Here is a 23,303-nt window from a genome sequence, read left to right on the forward strand (position 1 = left end):
TTAGTACAAAGCCACTGCAGAGTTAATATTTGTTGAATGAATAAGTCAACCATTCCTTATCTAATGTCTCATTTTCTTCTCTCATGTTTTTTTTTTTTCAGTAATTAATTTAATCTAGTCTTCTTTTTCCATAGTCCCTTTCCATAGTTCCAGAGTTAAGATTGCTTAGCTCTGTTAATCACTCTCAGAACAAGAGAAAATTATATATTAGAGTGAAAAGAGTAGGGACTAGGAGTAGGAAGGCCTACAGTCTCTTCATGTCATTGACTTTGGCACTTTGGGCAACCCACTTAACCTACAAATTCTTTGGCCTTTTCAAGTTCAAATAGGAAAAATTATACTTACTCAGTCCCTTTCTTGTCAAGCAGATAAAAGGATAAAATGCTTTGATAGGTAAGAAATTTGAATACTAAGAAAGCACTTAGAAATCTGAAACTTGAGTGAAAAGCTGGAGTGAACTGCTTTAGTTTACATAACTTTTATTTTTTTAAACAGCTTTTTACAGGTAAAATTGACACAGTAAGCAGCATGTATTTAAAGTATACACAGTGATAACTTTTGACATATGTATAAACCTGAAACCATCACCTAATCGAGTTGTATCAATTTTTTAAAAATTAGCTACATCAAATATAATTGGATACAAACTTTATTCTACTGAAAAGTTTTTCAGAACAAGTCCTAGTAAAAGAAACAAAACCAACTGTATTAGTAACTAAAATGTGAACCTGAAAAAAATGAAAATGTCAGTAGACATGATCTGATAGCACAAAACCCCAAACTAGTTATTTCTAAGGAAGTATTTTAATTTTCACCATGTTGCCTGTGACCACTCAATGCTGGTAGCTGGAGAATTCATGATGAGTTGAGAAGTTATGGTGTTTCTGTAGTTTTTCCCAGGTCATGAGTCTCGAGCTACTGAAGCTCTGTGTTGGGCAAAAGGACAGCGACTCTTTAGTGCTGGACTCAATGGAGAGATTATCGAGTATGATTTGCAAGCATTAAACATCAAGTATGCTATGGATGCCTTTGGTGGACCTATTTGGAGCATGGCTGCCAGCCCCAGTGGCTCTCAACTTTTGGTCAGTAAGCAATTATTAGCAATTTAAACTAAGATTTCTCTTGTGCCCACTTAAATTTTCTTCCCTGTGTTCATAGGAAGGTAGATTAAAGTTATATTATGGCATATAGCATCTCCAATGTGAGTTGGATTTCAGCACTCCTAATATAAGATTGGAGTTGATTTTTAGGGATTAAAAATCTCTTTTCGTATCCTTTCTACTGCTACTTTGGACCTCATATATATATCGAGAGCATTACACTGAACATTTCTCAGTGTTCTTTGGAATTAGGAGATGTAGAGACTTTTTTTTGTTGTGCTTTGTGTTTTATGATAAATTTCATTTCACAGTATGGTACATTAAATTATTTTGTAGATTCACAATGCACTAATGTATATTAAAAGTTCTGAGAGGGCCTTCCACCAGTTAACTTGTAGAACTATGTTTCACCACAGTGTTTCCCAAAAATTGTTTGAGCTCAGACTGAGACTACTTTCCCCTCCCCCCATTAACATTAGAATGGGCATTCTCGGAGATTTAATTTTCTGTGATCATTCTATGATGCTTTTTGGTTTGAGCTAATTTGTGCAATATCTTGACAAGTTACCATTTAGATTCTATTAGTTAATAGGTCTTTTATTTAGGCCATGGGTCTCTAGCAGAGATTTGCTGTGAAGTCCTATTTCTACTCTATGTCCTGTACAGGAATTGGGCTACTAATTAGCTTGCTTTCTGGTTAGGACCTGAAGGCTGCCAAGAATACACTTTCAGTTTCTTGGTACCAGTACTTTTTTTCCCTCACCAACTATTTTTTCAGAGAAAGTGATCATTTTAGGGGAGAAATGTATATATTTAGTTTAAAAAATGTAAAATGCTTATTTTCTCCATTTTCTGCCTTCTTTCCCCTGATAGGTTGGCTGTGAAGATGGATCTGTGAAACTATTTCAAATCATCCCAGACAAAATCCAGTTTGAAAGAAATTTTGATCGGCAGAAAAGTAAGGGTCATTTTTGATGGGGCAGTGAATAACCTTAACAAGAAGTCATATTTCTGTGCCACTGGGGCTGGGATATTTTCCCATGGGTCCAGGTTATTTTTTAAATACAGAGTAGGAAAGTTAGTGTTTTTGTGTAAATCAGTTTGTTAGTTCTCACTTATTTTTGTGATGTTTTAACAAGTGTGCATAACGCCTCAAAACTAGAATTTTGTCTTTAGGAATTGGTTTTTAATCCTGCTAGTGCATTCAAATTGAATGGGGGAGTTCTATAAACAATTGCCCATACTTGGCCTCCACCTGGACCCAGTTGACACCTATAGAGCAGAAGTTGGCAAACTGTTTCTTTAAAGACAACAGGTAGTAGATATTTTGGCTTTACAGGCCAAAGAGTCTCTGCCAACTCTGTTGTAGCACAAAAATAGCCATAGGTACTACTTAAACGGGCAAAAGCAGATGGTGGCCCTGATTTGACCTTCAGGCCATAGTTTGCTGACTCCTCGTCTAGAAAATAGTAATTGTCTTATGTATTCTCTCTGTTCATTAGTAATATTTATTCTCTGCTACTCAGATTCCTGTTTCGGTTGTTTTTAATACAAAGGCGATGTACAATGCTTGTTAAGAGTTTCACAATTTAGACAAGTATGAAAGAGAAAATAAGTATCTCATTCCACTGTGTAGAAATTTTGGAATTAATCTTCTAGACAAATACACAGGAGTTCTTGCCCATGTGCTTGTTTTTTCACTTGATATATCGCAGACATCTTTATCAGTCATACCAGTCTGCATGGCATTGCATTTTATGGTTAATTTAACCAAATTCCTAATGATGGATGTTAATTTTTTTACTACTACAACCAGTGCTACAGTGAACATTCTTATATTTTGGGGCACTCATGCCAGTATTTCTCTTTGATTAATTCCCAGTTCAATTAGTGGGCCAAACATGCACATTTATTTTTTGTTAGGTTACTACCAGGCCATCGTCAGAAGCTTATGTTTATTTACACTCCCATGAACCATTTAAACGTTATTAAATTAGTATCAGATACTTCATTATTGATTTCAGGGCAGAGGTTTCTCATCTGTTATAAAAACAGATCTTCATAAGAGTGCAGTAGTGAGAGTTAAGACTATAGAACATTGGCCCCATAGATAATTGTGGAAGGAGAACTCAGTTACCCTTTGCTGTATATTTATGTGTATGTCACATTTTTGTTGTTCAACTCCCAAGGTCGCATCCTGAGTCTCAGTTGGCATCCCTCTGGTACCCACATTGCAGCTGGCTCCATAGACTACATTAGTGTCTTCGATGTCAAATCAGGTGACTGTTTTTCTCAAATCCTAGGTTTCCAAAAGCTCGAGCCTTCATCGTGCTTTTAATGACCTTTAGGACCTAACCTCTCCTTAATCTTCTGAGACGTTTACCATGAATTTCAGTCTTTTCTTGGATTATCGCTGCTGCATTTAGAGGAATCTTGGTTCTTCCATGGGCGCAATTATTTTTTATCATGCGAATTTACAGTAAAAGTTTCTCTTGACCAGTAAGACATTAATGATCAGTAGAGTACCTATTTGTATATGCCAGTGGACATTTGTCTTTCAGGAACATAGATCTTGGTAGCATAAGATCAGAAAGGTAGAGAAACACATGCTTTCTCTGTTTTTAGCCTGGAGAATTGGCTAATGGAATCCTTCAGTAATAAGATGACTTCAACTTGTTAGATGGTTGTGTCTGTACTCCCACCTAAGATAAGGTAAAATGGGTCAAGCAGATCTCCTTTTCCTTTTTCCTCAGTGCTTTAGTAAGTTTTTTTTGTTTTTTTGTTTTTTTGGGTTTTTTTTAGTAGTTATACATACTGTCAAAGAATTCGTTAAGGCTTGTTACAAAAAAGCAGGAGCCCCTCATATCCCATTTTCTACTCCTCAGAGGTAAACCACCTGCAACTCTTAGCTTGATTCTTTTGGTATTTATTTCTGCTATATATACATGTTTATGTATATGTAATGCTACATTTTTATTTTTCAGTTTTAGACTATTATTTACTGACTTCCACTATTTAGCCTGCTTCCTCTACTATCTGCCACGTGCATCCACGCTTTTTCCTGATCTTCCTGGTTACGTTGTAACTTCGTTCAAATTAGTAGTCAGTGTTTTCATAATAATGAAGTATAAATACTACTCACATTGTAAGTTACCTTTTCTTTCCTGTATGCTTTTTGTTAATATTGTTCCCCCCACTACCTCTCTCTCTCTTCCTCTACTGTCTTTCTCTATGTGTATACACGTACATATACGTGTGCATTTATATATATATGTATATATGTATATACACCCACACATATTTGTCTCATTAATTCATCACTAAATTCTTCCAGTTGTATAAATTAGGTTCAGATACATCTGATTTTATTTCTACCACTTTCATCTTCTTAAAGGCTTCTGCGCCAGAGCCTTCTAACCTGCTCCAGTGTAGCCATTTTCTGGGCCTGCTACACAACCGTGAGACTTTGAGCTCTGATTTTTCAATCATTCTAAGGAACCCCTTTTCTTTTCAGTAGAATCCCATTTCCATGTCATTCACTTTCCTGGTTTGTTCCTTTGTTTGGTGAATCCTGAGAAAGGGTTCATGAGAAAGGATTCTAGGTTGAAAATTATTTTCCCTTAGGATTTTGAAGCCATGGCTCCACTGTCTTCTAGTCTCTAATATTATGAAGTCTGATGCCATTCTGAGAGTAGATCTTCTGTATGGTTTCTTCCCCACCCTCCACCTCACCCTTCGTGAGCTTTTAGGATCCTTACTGTTCTGAAATTTAATAATTATGTCTCTCGGTGTATAGATCTGTTAACATCATTTTTATTACACTGTTGGTAGGTTCTTTCAATCCAAAAATCCGTGTTGTTCAATTCTGGAAAAATTCTAGGAATCCTTTTATAGATAAACTTCCATTTTCTCTTTCTCAAATTTTATTATTTGGATGTTAGCTTTTCTAATTTTTTTATCTTTTTTTCCCTCTTATTTTTTGTCTCTTTGACTTTTTACTTTATTTCCTTGGAAGTTTGTCATGTTTACCTTTTACTCCTATTATTGAGTTTTCCATTTGTTTCATTTCCAGAGTTCTTTTTTGTTTCCTTAATGTCCTTTTTCACAGCATTCTCTTTTTCATTATATACTAACTTTTCTTATCTTTCTAAGGCTGTTCATAATAATATTTGTCAAGTGTTCTTTACCCTGGCTCTGCTTCTTCCTTGTTATTTTTTCTCTTAGTCTGGCCCCTGCCTTTCATATTAAGGCTTTCCTTACATGTCTGGTGAATGCTCTCATTACCACATGAGTGGAGCCTATTGCACACAGGCTTCACTGAAGAATGATCTGGCTGGACTGTTCGGGGAACCTCTGTAGTCAGGCTCTTTAGACCTTTTTTTGTGTGTATGCTGGTTATAATTCTCAGAAATGGTTTTTTAGTCTCCTGTCTGATGGTAATAAGCCTGGACATCAGCATTCTAAGAAGAAGAAAACTGGTGTTCTCAGCATTCTGTTAGTAAAATTTCATGTACTCTGTTTTCCATGTAGTAGTCCCACCCTCAGTTGTGCCTGATGTCCCTCTTTAAAGTCTCCAGTTTTCTGTTGAGGTGGGGTTTTGGGAGTTGCCCGGCTTCTTAGGGGCTGGGCATCTGAGGAATCTAAAAGTTCCTTAAACTTACTTTCAGCCAGTCCTTCCTTTTCATCCTGCTTTCACCTGTTTCTAAAGTATAGGGGTTACCAGTTCCTCAGTTTTCTGAGGATTCCAAGTTGTAAATCAGGTGGCTTCTTGGCTTTTCCCCTTGTTGACTTGAAATATAGTTTCAGGGCTCTGCTAAATGAGTTACCACTCTATGTTTGCTTTCTAGTTCCTAAAATTTTGTCAATGTTGTCTCTCCCATGGAGTTTTGGATAAGAGCAGAATGTAATGGTTGTGTACAGTTGGCCAGTTTTAAGTGAAGTCACAAATGTCTCTTTTCCATTTCATTCCTCCCCCCGCCCCAAAATTGTCACCTTCCCTTCCCCCTTCCTCTCTTATCTTTAGGCAGACATTTTGGTGTTCTGAGACTGAGTTCACCATAACTGCTATTTACTGGCTGCCTGTGTTTGGTGCTCAGGCAGCTAACTTAACATATGCCTACCACAGGCAGTTTTTGAAGACTAAAGGAGAAACAAGTACCATTTAAATGTGCATTTTTCTTATTTTTCAGGGAGCGCTACTCATAAGATGCTTGTGGATAGGCAGTATATGGGTGTATCTAAGCGGAAATGTATCATATGGGGTGTAGCCTTCTTGTCCGATGGCACTGTAATAAGTGTGGACTCTGCTGGGAAGGTGCAGTTCTGGGACTCAGCTACCGGGACACTTACGAAGAACCATCTCATCGCAAACGCTGACGTGCAGTCTATTGCTGTATCCGATGTGAGTATAGTTCCTGTTTGGAGCAGTTCCTGTACAATCTGAGGGATGGGTAGAGAAGGCCATGGCATTGATGGCACCACAAACAGTTCCCTAATTCTGAATGATATACTGGACTATGCATGTGAAAAGACACGTAATTTCCCTAAACTCTCTTATTTTCTAACAATTAATTAGAGAATATTCTCTAAAAGATTAGTTAGCAGAAAGGTTTTCTTCAGATACTGTCACCCCTAGTTAATCCAGGCTGATTATAGATAGGGCATAAATATTCTAGAAGAATCTTGGGAGGCACTGTTTCCTCTCCTTGTACAACTATTCTGCTTTCTATCTTGGGAAATTAGAAGATAATTTTATAGTGATTGTGAATATGTTAATTTTCTCATATTTGAGTGAGACTTAAGGAAATTTGTGTTGAACAAGTGTGCCTCTTCCCTTTTGGTAACCAGAATTCTTAATCAAAAATATTTGGATATTTTAACAGTGAGATATGCAATTGATTTTGAGGTTCGTTGACTAGATCCTTTATTCTTTACCTTCTTAGTTTGAGAATTATTTGCTATCTTAAATGTCAAAATCTAGTTTCTAGTATAGAAATCACTTACACTTGCTTTTCTTGCCTGTAAAATATTCCTATTCTATGAGAACAATTTGATGTCTGTTAAAGCCATGTAAAACATTTAGATGTCGCATATGAACGATAATAGAAGTATAAGTTGAAATGAGTGGGAGAAATTCTTTTAAAATAGAGTCTTGATCCAAAATGGTTGTAATTATTAAACTTAATTATTAAATTTGGTATCATTTAAAGTATACTTACTTAAATATGCACTTGTTTCAAAGACCAAGGAAAATGTATATTTACAGGAAAAATTTACAGGATATATTGCATAATACAGTACGTAACTGTATTAAGAGAAGGGGCAGATTTATATGTTAAATAGCCTACATTATATATTTATATGTTAGATTTTTATGTATACACAGTTTTGCCTATATATAGAATATCTCAAAAGATTTAAAAAATGCAAATGATGGTAATTTCTGGAGAGGAAAGTTGTGGGGGGCAGGTAGGAGACAGGCTTAATTTATACTGTATACCATTTTATACTATTTGATCTTTTTTCTACCATGTGCCTATATTACTATATTGCATTGAATCTTAGGTAGAAGTGATTGTAAGACATGCCATAATTTTGTTATCATGGGAAAGAGGAAACTGCCAATTAAACTATACCGCAGTGCTTTTTTTAAAAATAAAATTTGTATTTTATATTATAAGCATATAATATAAACTGACAATGTGCATTTTTAAATATAGAATTTATATTTTACTTTAAGACTTCAACATAAATTTTTGGCATTTCATTCTGTGCATATATAAAAAGGAAAGTATAAATGAAAGTGATTAAGGTATTCCTAAAACCTCTTCACATTCAGAGTTGAACTCTGAATCACTTTTTGACTCGGTCATCAGGATCCATGTTTGCCAGACATGCTTCCCAGCCGTCCACAGTGTTAGTGATGATGCTGCACTATGGTTCCAAGCTTTTCTTTTATGCTTTTGACAACCTTTCTGAAGTTTTATTGTTCTCTTTATCTGAAGATGTCATGCATGCTCAGTTTGACAGATTCAAAATATCCTGATTTCAGAGCTATTATTAAAATGTGGGAAAATGTGTGCCTGAAAAACAATAAATTGTGGTACTTTTTCAAAATTGTACAAATTCCAGCCCTTAAAAATGTTTATCATAGACTCTGCCATTGGGTAGACTTCGGTTTAAATCCCAGCTGTACTGCTTAACAGCTGCATACCTTCCTGAGGCAAGTTACTTCTTTCTAAGCCTCAGTTTCTTCTCTGAAAACAAAGATGCTAGTGATAGTTCGAAGAAGGATTAAATGGGTAGTGCCTGTAAAGTGCTAAGTACAGCTTCTGGCACAGAGCGAGTGTGGTATTGATATTATCATTTTCACATCTCTTTTGAAACTGATCCTAATTTCAAAGCTTTTCTCCACTACACCCTCTTACCAGAACAGCTGATTATTTTAGATTTCGTTTTATTGAATTTTTATTGACTAAAATGTGAATAGTGGCAAACACTCAGCCCTTTGATCTTCTTAGATGTCTTTCACCCTCATGAAGTAGGAGAGTACTGATTCCTGCAGGGTGTTGTAGGGAACATGTGCTTTCATTTACAGAGCAATCCTTACATTTTCTGTGTGAAGCAGTCACTCTGATTAAATTAGGAGACACACACACCCCCCCACACACACACTCAAGTCTGCTTTTCCCTTGCTTCATTCTGGGCCCTGAGAGAGCCCTTCTTTCTTTTCCTTTTCAGTTCTTTTATGATTCTACTCAGGTAAAGAGGATGTGGAGTGAGTGAGACCTAACTTCTTAATCTCTCTCTGCAGGTGGGACTTTAAGCAAACTGCGTTTTTTTAAAAAAAACAAAAACAAAAAACTAAACTATTTAGTTGGAAGTTGGGGGAGAGTGTGTGAGTTAAGCTGCTCAGCCTTGGGCTACTGGTTTTCACTTAGAGGAAGTGAAGGGGAGGCTGGTCTGGGCCACTTTTTTTCTCCACCAACATATGCTTGCAGGTGACCTCAAAGAGGGCTGGCACAAGGTTGAGGGGGTGGGTGTGGCACAAGGTTGAGGGGGTGGGTGTGCCCCAAGCAAAGGCTTTGGAGGCAGATGGTCATGTGTCTTTACCATGTCTTTAAACCTTTTGAAGTACCAGTTTCCTTCTCTGTGTAAATGGCTCTTAAATGATTAGAAGAAAATAAAGGTGAGATCATAACTCATATAAACATGAAATGGAAATATGTCAGATTTTCTGTAACTCTTAACTAAGAAAACTGGTGAGATGTTGCAAGCACTTCAAAGGAGAATTCAGAACTATATAAGGCCATTAGGTATGCTGAAATGAGTTTTTAGATTGTTGCAAGACTCAGTGTCTACAGGGCAATAATCAGTTGCATTCCATCAGGCAAAATATTTTGCTTTTCTATGCAAAAGAATCTTTTGTATCACTCTGTTTTCTACAATTTACAGAGTTGTGAAATAGACCATCAAAAAGCTCACTAGACCAGGACACCAGTACTTTTCATGCCCATTTTAAAGTGTTCCACAGTTTCTCCCAATAGAGTAAATGATGCTTAATTTTGCAAGTTACTAAAGGATTGGAGATATGACATATGTAAAATTTCTAGCACAGTAATTGTGTATTTGATGGCAGCTCTGTGTTCAAACATATTCAGACATCTCATTTCTCTTGGCTAGCTGACCAAGTCTTTATACTATTGGATTGGTTAACTACTGTTCCTAGTTTTTCTCACTCCCCTATCAAACATCCTATCTTTATTTTTTTCTTGCTCAAAGTTACGTGTATTTTTGCAAACTGGAGTTAAAATGAAAATGGTCTTGAGAATATAGAGGGATTAAAAGAAATAATTATAGATACACTAAGACCTTTTAAAACTAACAAATCACAGTGCTCAACATACTGGTAAGAGAAAGCCTCAAACTGGGTGCCAGGGAATCTGAGTCTTTGCATGTTACTTATCAGACCACGTCCCCTCCTCAGCCCACCCTCTCTTCATCTCTAAAAAGAAGACAGCGTATTTCAGGGATTTTCAAACTTTAGTCTTTTGACTACCAGTTTTGAGATTACCCTCCCTTCCCCCATATTCTCAATATTTACATTAAAAAAATTTTTTTTATTGTGGTAGAATATACATAACATAAAATTTGCCATCTTAACCATTTTCAAGTGTACAATTCAGTGACATTAAGTATATTCACAATGTCACGCATCTATCACCTCTCCATTTGCAGAACTTTTTCATCACCCCAAACAAACTCTGCACCCACTAAACAACAACTCCCTATCCCTCCCTCTCCCAGCCCATGGTTACCTCCATTCTACTTTCTGTTCCTATGAATTTGCCTGTTTGGGTACCACATATAAATGGAATCATGTAATGTTTTTTCTTTTGTGTCTGGGTTATTTTACTTAGCATAATGTTTTCAAAGTTCATCCATGTTATATATAGCATACCAGAATTTCATTCCTCTTTAAGGCTGAATATTATTCCATTTTGTGTGTGTGTGTGTGTGTGTGTGCGCGCGCGCGCACCTCATTATGTTTATCCATTCATGTGCTGATGGACATTTGGGTTGTTTTCATTTTTTGGCTTTTGTGAATAATACTGCTGTGAACGTTGGTGTACAGGTACCTGTCTGAGTCCCTGCTTCCACATCTTTTGAGTGTATATTTTCATTACTGTTCTTCCTTGATTTGGTTTGTTTGTATTTTGTTTTTAGGTTTTTTTTGCTTATTTTTTTATATGGATTAAGAAACACCTTTTCTACTTCCAGGTATAGGATTATCAGTGTTTTTATTGGGTTATGTAGAACTTATAAATAAATTTTCTATTCAAGAATATGGTGTGGATTTTTTTGTTTAGGCCATTTTTTATTTCTTTTAGAAGGACGTTGGTTTTTTCCTTGTATAAGCCTAGCACATTTCTTGTTAAATTTATTCTTACGTGTTTTATCTTTTTGTTGTTGGATTTCTAATGAGGTTTAGTTTGTATGTATGAAAGCGCTGTAACAGTTTGAGGTACATTTTGTTAAGTTTGTCAGTAGGGGGCACATTGTATTCTATGAGTGAGCTTGCTCCTATGATGGAATTGTTAGCTTCTGGAGGAAAAAGAACTCTGTAACTTACCTTCCAGTTTTGGACATGTTTTCCCCTAAGCTGCCCAGACAGACAACTTCAGGAAATATTTTTCAAAGTGGGCCCTGTTTTGCTCAAATTAAATCTTCCCTGATGATTTAATTTCTCAGCAAGAAGACAGTTTCGTGGTGGGCACAGCCGAGGGCACAGTATTCCATTTTCAGCTGGTCTCTGTGACTTCCAACAGCAGTGAGAAGCAGTGGGTAAGGACAAAGCCATTCCAGCATCACACCCACGATGTGCGAACCGTGGCCCACAGCCCCACAGCACTAATATCTGGAGGTAGGTTCTGCTCTCAGCCAAGCTACTTCTTTACTCTGCCCAGCTCTGATTCTTTTCATGCAGGACTTTTTCTAATTCTGATGCCTTCCCTCTGCCCTCTACCCTTCCCAGGCACTGACACCCACTTAGTCATTCGTCCTCTCATGGAGAAAGTGGAGGTAAAGAATTATGATGCTGCTCTCCGAAAAATCACTTTTCCCCATGTAAGTATCACCTCTTAACCCCTACCGTTCCCTTATCTCCCCATTCCCGTGTTCCACAAGACCCAGCACAGCTCACACTTCCTGAGCAAATCTGTAGCACTTCTGTAATCGCGTGCCTTCATTCTCTGTTTCTGAGGCAGGCCTCTTGCAAATACATTTATGGGGGCCAAGAGATTTTATAGCAGCACTCCTAGTCCAGTTCATGGGGAAATCATTCTCTTTTCCAGATAGCTGTGGATTATGGAGAGTTTGTTTTTAAGGCTATTCTCTTTATTATTCTGAGTGGGAGGAGGAAAGTTCAGGCTCCCAGTGTTCCTTTTTAGATAAATGGACATCTTCCCAAGCTAAAAAAACCTCCTCCCCACTGCCAGCTTCTACATTCCATTCAACCAGTAAACCTTCCTGAGTCTACATCTTCATTATCTCTTGAATCTAGTCATTTCTCATTGTCTGCACTGCCATTATCCTAGTTTGGATAGGTGTCTTGATTCCTTTACAGTAGCTTGTTAATGACCTTTTATTTATTTACATTTGTGTCTTTCCAGCCTATTTATTGATCTGTTCAGAAAGCAACTTTGTGTATCCCCCCATGCTTAAAAGTCTTTGGTTGGTCCTTGCTGCCTTCAGCATAAAAACCCAGTTCCTTGGCATGGCTTATGAAACATGTCTTGATCTTGCCCTGCTCCTCACCTCTTCTCTCACACACTTGCAGCACCTCCAGTCTAGCTGTTCTGAAAGACTCTTTTTATTCTCTGTAATGGTCTTTTACCTTTGTGCTGTTTCACATGCCATTGCTCTGCTTGGAACCTCTTGCCCTACGTTCTTTGTCTGAGTAGACTTTGCCAGTGAACTTCATCTGGGCTCCTGTCTTTACCCCCATGAGTCTAAAGGAAATATCCCTTATATTTTTTTCATGACATACTGTGTTTAGCCATGTTAAAATTGTTAACACATGCACTATAATTGCCTATTTAATTCTGTGTCAGCCGTGGTAGTACATAGGAAATGTTTATCAAGCAAATGGATTTCAGCAGTAAAAGATGTGCTAAGATGTCGCTGCTATAGCTAGTACTGAGGCAGTAGATGACCCTGGCTTATTTATCACTTTCAATTCTTCGATATAGCGACGTCTCATTTCCTGTTCAAAAAAGAGGCAGCTTCTTCTCTTCCAGTTTTCTCATCACTTGGATCTTTGGCGACTGGGATCTACAGTTGCAACAGGTAAAACGGGAGAAAGTTTTTTCCACTTAGAAAACTAGAGAAAGAAGGCAGAAATTAGAATTGCAGTTGATATTCTACTTAGGGAGGTAGATTTTTGTGTCTGTTAGAACTCATGGTTTTCCCACCAACTAGATAGAGCAAAGGGGTTTGCTTCAGAGTATTAGAATAGTTAGCAAGATACTAGATTATCTGGTAAAAGTTTGTGATTCCATATGGTACAGTAAGGTAGTAGAGGGGGTGCCGAAAGTAGCGAAGGTGATTGTTGTAGAATCATAGTTTGCCATGGCTTGACTGGGATCAAAACAGGATATTGAAAAATGACAAGATTTAATGCGGGATAATGATAGCCCTGCATAAAAAAGAAGGTCACATGGATCTTCTGTCGCTGGGGTGACAACCTAGTAGCCTTTTATATGACCTGTTAAGGAAATGTTTGGGTTCTGTTGCTTTGTATTAGGTTAGGTTTATATTAGATTTAGGTTCCAAAATAAACAAATAAAATTCAAGTTGAGGCCACGCAACCTCTACTTCCACCTACCTACACGCCTGGCTGTAGGGTAGAGCTTCGGCAAAAGCAATGTACTGTAGGCCATGTCCCAGGCACCCAAATAGAAGCTAAGAAAATGTTCATGGCGTATGTCCCCAGAAAACTGGATGTACTAAGTCAGGAGTTTTTCTGATTTCCCACCGGTAGAGGTTCCATTCTACCCAGAAATGACTTTTTAGAAGAAAAAAAAAATAAGCAAATAACCTTTCTTTGAGAAGAAACACCTCAGGGGAATTTCTTATTTTAGGAAAGCATGGAGATACTCTGCCACTCTCTAAAGATGCAGATCATTTGCTGCACCTCAAGACAAAGGTAAGGAAGTGTAACTGCGTTCAGACTCTGAAATCCAGAGCATTCTTCTCATTCTCAGTTTTTGAGAATTAGTTGTCATCATAAACTGTATAAAAGCTAGTAATTTGAATGAAGTACTATGTTGACAGAACTGAGTTTCCTGTTGGGCATTCAAAATTTATTGGATGAATGAACACAGGAAATTGGGTTTTTTTTCCTTTGGTATTACTATGAGAATAACTATATATACATATGTGTGTGTGTGTGTGTGTGTGTGTGTATATATGTATGTATGTATATGTATATTTAACTCAAATGATACAAAAGGATATGCAGTGAAAAATGAGCTCCCTTCTTACCCTAAATCCCCGGTCCCTCCAGAGATAATCACTGCCAATAGTTTCTTGCATATCCTCCCAGAAAAAAATTTCACTCATGTGTATGTGTATCTATCCTTTCTTTCTACAGTAATGGGAATATACTATACAAACTGCTTTGTATCTTTTCCAAAAAAATATTTAATTACATAAATATTTGTGAATACATTCTTACTGTAAAGAATTCAAACAATATTGGTAGTTTATATCCTTGTCCACCTCTTTAATTCTAATACCTTTTCCTGAAGTAATTATTGTTAATTGATTAACTGTAAAGCCTTCCAAATCTTTTTCTGTGTGAGAATATGTGTGTATATGTACTTACTTACATTTAGCTGTTTCATGAGTTTTTTGAATTATATAGATATTACATTAAATTTTCCCTTTGTCCACACCATTTAGATGCTCTGCTTCTGAAATAATCATAGTGACACACAGATAGGAAGTGTCAGGGTTATGTGTAGGTGTTTGTAGATATGTCCAGAGTGGCGACAGGTTGGGGGTTCATGTCGCTGTGAACCTTGTTGTGTGAAGTTTTACTTGAATTCATCCTAATTCCTAACATTGCCAGGGGCCCGAGAACATTATTTGCAGCTGTATCTCCCCGTGTGGAAGTTGGATAGCCTATTCTACAGCTTCTCGTTTTTTTCTCTATCGGTTGAATTATGAACATGACAACGTAAGCCTCCAAAGGGTAAGTGATAAAGCAATATATGTTTGAACAAGAAGAAAATTTATAAGTGTGGTTTTTGTGTGAATTGGGAATGTTCTAGATAGGAATCCTTGTTCAGCTAAAGCTGTCTGGAGACAGCTGTTACAAAAATGTCTTATTTCCACTTTGATTTGATTTTGTTTTTGGAAGAATAGTGAAATGTCAGAAAGTGCCAGTTAAGTTCAGGCTTTTGAAGCGATGAAGGAGGGAGATGTATAGGTTACCACAGGCATGTCAGTATTCTAGGCCCTTGGTCAATTCGCTTCCTTAGAGACAGGAAGCATTAATGTAATTTAAGCCTAGCAGTGCTGATTTTTGATGGCCTCTAGGTTTCACTTCTCTCTCTTACTGGTTTCTGCTACTGGTTCACTCCAAGGTTTCCAAAAGGCCAGCGTTCCTTCGCTCTGCCCTTCAGATTTTGTTTTCTGAAGATTCAACAAAGCTCTTTGTGGCATCAAATCAAGGGTCTCTACATATCATTCAGCTGTTGGAAGGAAATTTCAAGCACCTGCATACTTTCCAACCTCGGTCAGGTAGGAATTTGGTAACTGGCTGCGGGAGAGAGCTGTTAGGGTCATCAGTCTCTGATGTATCTTCATTCCCCGCTCCTTTTAAACTTCATTAATAGTTGGGGGTTCATTAATGCTCTTCTCCCTGCAAATATACATTCATATGTTTGCAATTTAAAGTAGGAGGAGATATCTGGCAAATGAAAATGCTTGATGAGATCTGAAATGTTCCTCACAGCTACTCTCTTTCTCACTGAGCTTTTGATTCCTTATTTGGGACCAGAGAAGTTTCATCACCCTTCTTAGAGTTTTTGCTTGTTAGCAGGACAAGAAGAAAGTTAAAATCATCTGTAATCCTGACACCCAGAAATGACTTCTATTAAAATTTTTGTAAATTTCTAATACATTTTTGTATATAGTTATTTTATGGACCTGTTAGTTGATTGTTTTTATAAAGATGAACTTACACATAGAATTTCATTACCCATCATATAATGTTTGTGACCATTTTTCCATGTTCTTTGACAACTGGAATATTGAATGGGTGACTATGGGGTAACTTGCATGAATGGGTGACTATGGGGTAACTTGCTGAGTTAATAATTGAGGACTTAGTACCCAGCTTAAGCTGGTAATTTTTTGGACATTTCCCATGGGCCTTTTCCTTTCTCTCTTGCTCTGATTATAGCAGCTTCACTATCATTTAGACTCCATCAGTGTGGAAAATCTACTCTTAATTTAAACTCACTGTTCATAAGGTGCTTGAGAAACATACAAGAAGTGGAACTCACAAATTAAGAGTCAGATAAAGTAAACTACCAGTTTTTATTGAGTACCTGTATATGTTTTTGTTACAAAACTTAAAATTCTTTATCTTGAATTTAGCACCCCTTAAAATTGAGCTCTGCATATGTATATAATTTTATTTTTTTCTTCTTTCACATTTCACTTTCCCCTTATAGTCAAGCTGGTTTCTTCATAACCTGCAAACTTATGTATTTCAGTCCTTGTCACTTAGCTCATATTCTCCATCCTTTTCTACCTACCTCACCCATCCCTTAGCTTCTGGTTTATTTCTTGTTTTAAAGCTTTTTTATTGTTTGGTGGTATTATTTGCAGCACATATTTGGCAGATAGCATCACTGTATGATTTTTGTACCACATGAGTCTTAGTGTTGCCAGATTGGTTTAAAATCCCCTGCTGACAAAGATGGCTCATATGCTGCCATGCTCTCTCAGTGCTAAATATGCAACAGGTACCCAATAAATTAAAGATATGCTTCAAGTGTATTAAATTGGCTGTTTGTCCCTAACTTTGATTAAACACCATTTGGTAGGAAAGGAGTTTGAAACAAAGTATAGATTTTAGTGGTAGCTATTACTCTGATTCTTCATCCCCATGGTAGACTCAGCCTTGAGCAGGTAATACTTTCAGGTTTATCTCTCTGGCTCTTCTTTACATGAAGGATGGCTAATTAAATGAAGATAGTAGACAGATTAACTTATCCAGAAGTTATTTGCAAAATTATCAAGAAATTATCCTATCAGTAATTTAAACTATCCTATCAGTCTTATTGGCTTTTGCCATCATCTTCAGGGCAGGGGTGGCTGTCAACACTGAATTCAGACTTAACTGTTGTTCTGTCTTCACAGGAACAGTGGAGTCCATGTGTCTCTTGGCTGTCAGTTCAGATGGGAATTGGCTAGCTGCGTCAGGTACCAGTGCTGGAGTCCATGTGTACAGCATAAAACGTCTAAAGGTGAGCTTTGGGTTTAATAGCAGCAAACAGGAGGAAGTTTGCCCTGCAGTTACAAGACTCAAGGCCAACTGGCATGACCCAGAAAATTACTAGACTTTTTTTTCAAACCAAGAATTTTTCCTGTTTTACTCATTTAGAACCCAGAAGCTATAATCTATCACATTAAAATCAGTCAGTGGGAACAATGAAACCACTGGTGCACAGAAATTTGAAATTAAGGATTCATGAGTGATGAATCCACATCTAGATTTTTCCTACATTTTGGAGAGGAAAATTCTGACTCACCCAGATGAATAGTTGCAGATAGTAAGTTTCCTTTAATAACTGTCCTTGTAATCTCAAGATATTTTTTTAAATTTAATAAAACCAGAAATTTGACAAAGGAGTAGCACAAAAACATTTTTTATTAATCAGTAATGATATTGTCATTCATATGTGGAATCATTAATGATCCCCACAAGTCTTTGTCTTCATCATAAAAGTGAGATAAGCACTACCCAAGACTTAAAATAGGCATTGAAAGTTTATAGAACCCCAAAATTTGCACTTAATGGGTTTATCTGTTAACTGCATAATTTAATCTTTAACACATTGTGGCAAGAGCATGTAATGTTTGCTCTTTGAGCCTTGCCTGGCATTTAAAAATGTATTCCTGTGTAGTAGCATACATGTCTTAAAATTGTACACAAGTGTCCATGCCTAGGCATCGATTTCTTTTAAATCCAGTGGTTAAGTTATAGATTTTCGGTTTAATGACATATTTATGAGCAATTCACACAGATGTAGAGATAGCAAGGAAGGCTTTACTCTGAAGTTCTCTGCAGATGCTTTCAGTTTTGTAAGCAATTAAACATACATTTTTTTAAATGAAGTTAAAGTTTATTTTGGGGGAAAATATCTGATGTTTATGGGAACTTCCATAGAACTCTTTGAGTTCCAAAGAACATTATTTAAAAACAGTTCATTTAGACCACCCAGTCTTTCCTGAGGGGATGTATCACATAGAATTGCCTTTCGTTTCTGTTATTTCTTCCCAGCTTCACTGCACAGTGCCTGCTTACAATTTCCCTGTGACTGCTCTTGCCATCGCCCCCAGTACCAACAACCTCGTCATTGCGCATTCTGACCAGCAGGTAAGAGATTCCAGTGCTTTCTAATTCCTTCCTGCTGTATGGTAACTTAGAAGCTGAGATAATGACAATTTTGGAAGACCCTTTTTGTTTTAAGGGACTAGATGATACAATGGTAGTTTTCTCCTGTGCGAAGCAAAGCTTCTATATTTGGCCTAGGCAGATCATGGGCCAGTGAAATGTGAAGCACTGAGATTCTAGAGTAAAGAGGTAAAAGAAAGAGGAGGAATTTTGAAGTACTAGTTTTACTGATAGTTTTTGCACTAGAGGTGACATGGACTCAGATGTTAGGCTGTTCTCAGGGGTAGAATAAAATTTTGAGAATTGACAGTGACTAAAAGATCATTTAATTAATCTTCACTTTTTGCAGATGAGGAAATCAGGCCATAATGAAATCAGGTACCTGATACCAGCCAAAATTAGTGTTTGGTCTGCTGCTTATCAGTACTTTCATTTCTTGATTTGTAAACTAGGCATGGTAATACCCTCCTCACTGAGCTATTAGAAAGACTACATGTGATCTCAGAAGCACATTTAAGTAGACTGCTAGGCAGACAATGCTTGCTACTTTGATTAGCAGTTTTACATGCACATATGTGCACACATACACATTCTATCCAAAAAAATGAAATCTCTCATTTCAGTTTCATAATTCACAGACTGAAAGATTAGTGAAGCCACATCCTTGTCCTTGTCACATATAATGATAATGTCTATCTGATGCCTTTTACTGGCAGTTGGTCCCATAAGTGCTTCAGTCATTAGAACTGGTGAGAAATTTTTTTAGTGTCTGTTAGATTAGCAAAGATCAATAGAGTTGATAATGCACAGTGCTTGAGAGTATAGGGAAACAACACTTCATACATTACATAAATTACTGTGATTCCTTTAGAGGACATTTTGGCAATATCTTTAAATTTTTCTAATACACATAATCTTTGATTCAAAAGTTCCAATTTTGAAAGTTCTTCCTACAGATAATATGCTTTCAGTTGTGCAAAAGACATTGATACAGAGATAATCATTGCAGCCTTGTTTGTAGTAGCCAAAGATTAGAAATAACCTAAATGTCCATCAAACAGACTAGATAAATAAAAGTGAGTGGATTATTATGTATTCTTCAAGGGGAGTATGAATGATCTATGTATATATACATATATATATACACATATATATACACACACACACACACACACATATATACATATTGACCCATCTATTGATATGGGTCAGTCTCCAAGATACAATGTTAAATCTAAAAGCAACATACGGAATAGCATGTCTGTATGCATAAAACATCTCTGAAAAGATGTAAACAAGAAACAGCAAGCTACTTTTGGGGCAGAGAGATGCCAAGATTGCAGGGTGTCATTTCATTGTAAACCTTCCTATGCTGTTTGAATTATTTATTGTTGTGTAGTTTACCTTAAATTTAAAAAAACAAACAAACAAACAAAAACAACCAAGAAAGCATAAGACTGAATGTGATTCAATCAAGGTTTGTATAGATATTTTCTGGTTAGGAACAAGGGAACCCTTTGGTCTTTCTGGGTACCAGCCTGCATTTCCTCTGTGTCATGTCCTTCCTCAGATATTTGAATTCAGCATCCCAGAAAAACAGTATACAGAGTGGAGCCGGACCATCCAGAAGCAGGGGTTTCATCACCTTTGGCTCCAAAGGGATACTCCCATCACACATATCAGTTTTCATCCCAAGAGACCAATGCACATTCTTGTCCACGATGCCTATATGTTCTGTATCATCGACAAGTCATTGGTGAGTTCTTCGCCACTATTACCCATGCGATCATTGACTCTTTTTTACTTAGGAATCTTCAAGTTCTAAAAGTATCAAATATAATAAGTTAGAGGATGGAGAAACAGAATCAAAGTGCCCACTCTTTTCTTTGGATGAGAGGAGCTTTCATTTTGCAGATTTTCTCATTTTTGTTTCCATGTTCATTAGGCTCCCAGGGGAGGAATGGGCCATTGTTGCCCTGGTTTTTGCTGATCTGACTATTTCTCTGCTTTGCCTACAAACACATAAACTTAAGGAGAAAAGTGATTAGGTCTGTATTGAGAAAGTAACCCTCATGGGGTAATACCATTGATTTGGCTAAATCACTACCACCTTTGCACTCTGAGTGACTGAATAATGTAGTTTCTTCAAAGGAGATACAGATTGTGGTTTTGACCACTTACGCTCCCTCCGCTGAATGTACTGAAACACTGCAGCCTTTGAGGTCTGAAGGCCAAAGAAAAAGTCTAGCTAGGAAAATTACATTCTTCATAGCTGTGATTTAGGTGGGATGTGAGACGGTTTTCAGTTCTAGATTCCATCTTCTCCCAGTTGCTGTTTAGGTTCACTCCAAATTTATGTGTGTTTTCTGGGCAGGAGCACTGTGGGCTGTGGCCGTGCCTGTAATGCACTTTGGGCTTAGATTACAAGCAACACACGGTGTTTTGGTATATCTGTGAAGGTGGGGGTGAAAGGAACATGGAGAAAGCATCAGATGGCTCTAAAGGCGGTGTGCATGTTGATGTGTCACTGGAACTCTTCTCCTGCGCCCTGTGTTCTCTGGGCGTGGGAAGCAGAGCTGGCTGACAAGTACATTCTGCAATTGGAGTGATACATGAATGGCCCCTCCCACTCGCTTGCCTCTTTGTAACTCAGCCCAGATTGGCCCATGTTTTCTCCCAGGCATTAGTGATAAGTCCATCACTTCCTCTTGCTGGGTAGAGCTATTTCCCAAGGAAGTCAGAGATGAAATAACACTTGCTTGGCCAGAGGCCATCTCTTGAGGTGTCAGTGACATCAGTAGGGGTGGTTTGTGTTACAGTTTCTCCTGAGGAGAACTTCAGTCACTTAGTCCATGATCTGGTTGGGGGAGAATCTAGAAAGCAGAGAATTCATGGGCTGAACTCCTGCAAATGCCAGTTTGTTTCTGTCACACCAAATATTACTGACAAGACTGGCCAGAAGCCTCAGCTGGGCTCTTTGATCTTGCCGACAGAGTACCAAGCTCTCTTTGCTGCATATTCCCGCCCTCTGCATATAGCTGGAGGAATGAGTACTGCTCTCTTCCTGAAGTAAGGAGAGTCAGGGAGGTAGTAAATGTATAATATGATGGTTAGAAGATGGTATTTGCCTGAAAAATTACTGTAGTCTTTTGTTCTTTAGAAACCCAATAAAAATAACGATTTAAACAGTATATCTTTGTCTTTTTAGCCTCTTCCAAATGACAAAACCTTACTGTACAATCCACTGCCTCCCACGAATGAATCAGATGTCATCAGGAGGCGCACAGCACATGCCTTTAAAATTTCCAAGATATATAAGGTAAAACATCTTGCATTGTATTCTGGACAGTTGGTTCTTTGTGATATTATCAAAATGTAATAAGATGTCAAAATGTCACCCTTATTTTTCATGCAGAGGACCTAGTTTTGAGAGACAAGTGACCTTTCTGAGGATGTTTGTCCTTTCTCGTATGGCTGTATTTCATTGTTCTTGCCTCAGTGTGTTAGAGGCAGGCACATCATATTTAACCAAAATGAAATACATAGGGAGTAAGAAATGATGTTGGAGCTCACGTGGGGTCTTTCTGTTAAAGCTGGATTTTATTTTATTTTATTTATTTATTTAATTCCCCCCTGCCCCTTCCACCCCTGACCTATGGATGTTGCCGCTTCCCCTTAAGAACAGGATCTCTGAAGGCAGGGCGTTTCCTCCTACAGGCTCATGGCGTGCACCAGGGGCCTGGCACACCTGGGGGGCCTGGCGCACCTGGGGTATGGGCTGTGGCTCCTCTGGGGCTCTAGCCCAGGACCTTCTGCATGTAAAGCAGACGTGCTAACCACTACTCTATGAAACCACCCCTAAAGCTGGATTTTAAATTCAGCTTCTAGTTGGAGAATATTCTACAAGATAAATCTCCAGTGAATGGAAGTCATTGACTTGATTATGATTTTCCTTTCTGGGCTAGGCTTTTCACTGTATATAAAATAAATAAATATTTATTGAGCTCCAGCTATTTGTGCCACCTCAGAAGTTCCATATTCATGCTTCCCAGAGTGGAGATTCTTGGGCATCCTGGGACATTTTCTCAAGGATGTGCAAGAATTTTTTTTAAGAGGGAGATCTGTGAATTATTCAAGTATGATTAGCTTCCTCATGCATTTGTAACTTAACATTTGTCAATAATTTTGGCTCCAAAGCCCTCAGTTAACACTGATTCCTAAGAAATTAGATTTTCTATACAGAGAAACATGAAAAATCTTGCTGAATCTTTTAGGAATGAACTGTGAAAAGCTCCCAACCTTTTCAACCATTTTGAGTCCTAGGGCAGGAAGAGTTGTTAGAGATTTATATCCCTCCAGCCTTGAATTAGGCTAACCTTTTAGTATCCAGGACTTACCCTGGAGCCTAACTCCTGGTAGAATCATTCTCATCTCTCTACAGCCTCTACTCTTCATGGATCTTTTGGATGAAAGAACACTAGTGGCAGTAGAACGGCCCCTGGGTGACATCATTGCTCAACTCCCACCACCCATCAAAAAGAAGAAATTTGGGACCTAAAACGGCGCTGTCTGTGTCCTTCCTTGAACTGTTCTACCCTGTTTGTTTTCACAAATCATGATAATAAAACAAAGTTATTCTTTAGGACTAGTCATTGAAAATGTTACCTTTCAGAATAGCGGGCAATAATTTCCTTCCATTGAATGAACGTGAATGGGAATGCCAAGGTATTTGTAGCTGGAATAATGTTCCGGGTAGCTACTAATTTATCCAACTTTTTCAGGATCCAGTTTGTACTTTAGACCATAATCTCAAAAAAAAAAAAAAAAAATTATAGTTACTCTCTGTTCCCTCACACATGTCGGAGGTTTCAGAGTGCTGATGACCTTCACCGTCTGCCAGCCTCTAGCCTGTAGCCCAAGCAAAGGTGTGGGGACCTGCCTAACATTGCCCTAGAAGGCAGGAAACCCAATCTTGCTTACTAAAGATATCCTAACTACCAGTATCAATA

At 37.7% G+C, this 23,303-nt stretch overlaps 1 protein-coding gene across 1 annotated transcript in view; it reads left to right on the forward strand.

Annotated features, from left to right (window-relative positions):
• Positions 1–22,939, forward strand: part of UTP4 (UTP4, small subunit processome component) — a gene marked incomplete at its 5' end in the record, with an annotated part of 24,276 nt that extends 1,337 nt beyond the window's left edge. Inside the window, 15 exons of the mRNA XM_025045254.1 lie at positions 891–1,082; positions 1,974–2,058; positions 3,290–3,379; positions 6,290–6,501; positions 11,352–11,523; positions 11,635–11,726; positions 12,851–12,947; positions 13,742–13,806; positions 14,734–14,856; positions 15,251–15,407; positions 17,037–17,143; positions 18,181–18,276; positions 19,865–20,050; positions 21,503–21,613; positions 22,736–22,939. Of these exons, the coding sequence (XP_024901022.1) occupies positions 891–1,082; positions 1,974–2,058; positions 3,290–3,379; positions 6,290–6,501; positions 11,352–11,523; positions 11,635–11,726; positions 12,851–12,947; positions 13,742–13,806; positions 14,734–14,856; positions 15,251–15,407; positions 17,037–17,143; positions 18,181–18,276; positions 19,865–20,050; positions 21,503–21,613; positions 22,736–22,852 (1,902 nt within the window). The remainder of the gene's footprint in view (positions 1–890; positions 1,083–1,973; positions 2,059–3,289; positions 3,380–6,289; positions 6,502–11,351; positions 11,524–11,634; positions 11,727–12,850; positions 12,948–13,741; positions 13,807–14,733; positions 14,857–15,250; positions 15,408–17,036; positions 17,144–18,180; positions 18,277–19,864; positions 20,051–21,502; positions 21,614–22,735) is intronic.
• Positions 22,940–23,303: the final 364 nt, after the last annotated feature.

The sequence above is a fragment of the Pteropus alecto genome, unplaced genomic scaffold (genome assembly GCF_000325575.1).
Source record: "Pteropus alecto unplaced genomic scaffold, ASM32557v1 scaffold42, whole genome shotgun sequence".
Taxonomy (NCBI): domain Eukaryota; kingdom Metazoa; phylum Chordata; class Mammalia; order Chiroptera; family Pteropodidae; genus Pteropus; species Pteropus alecto.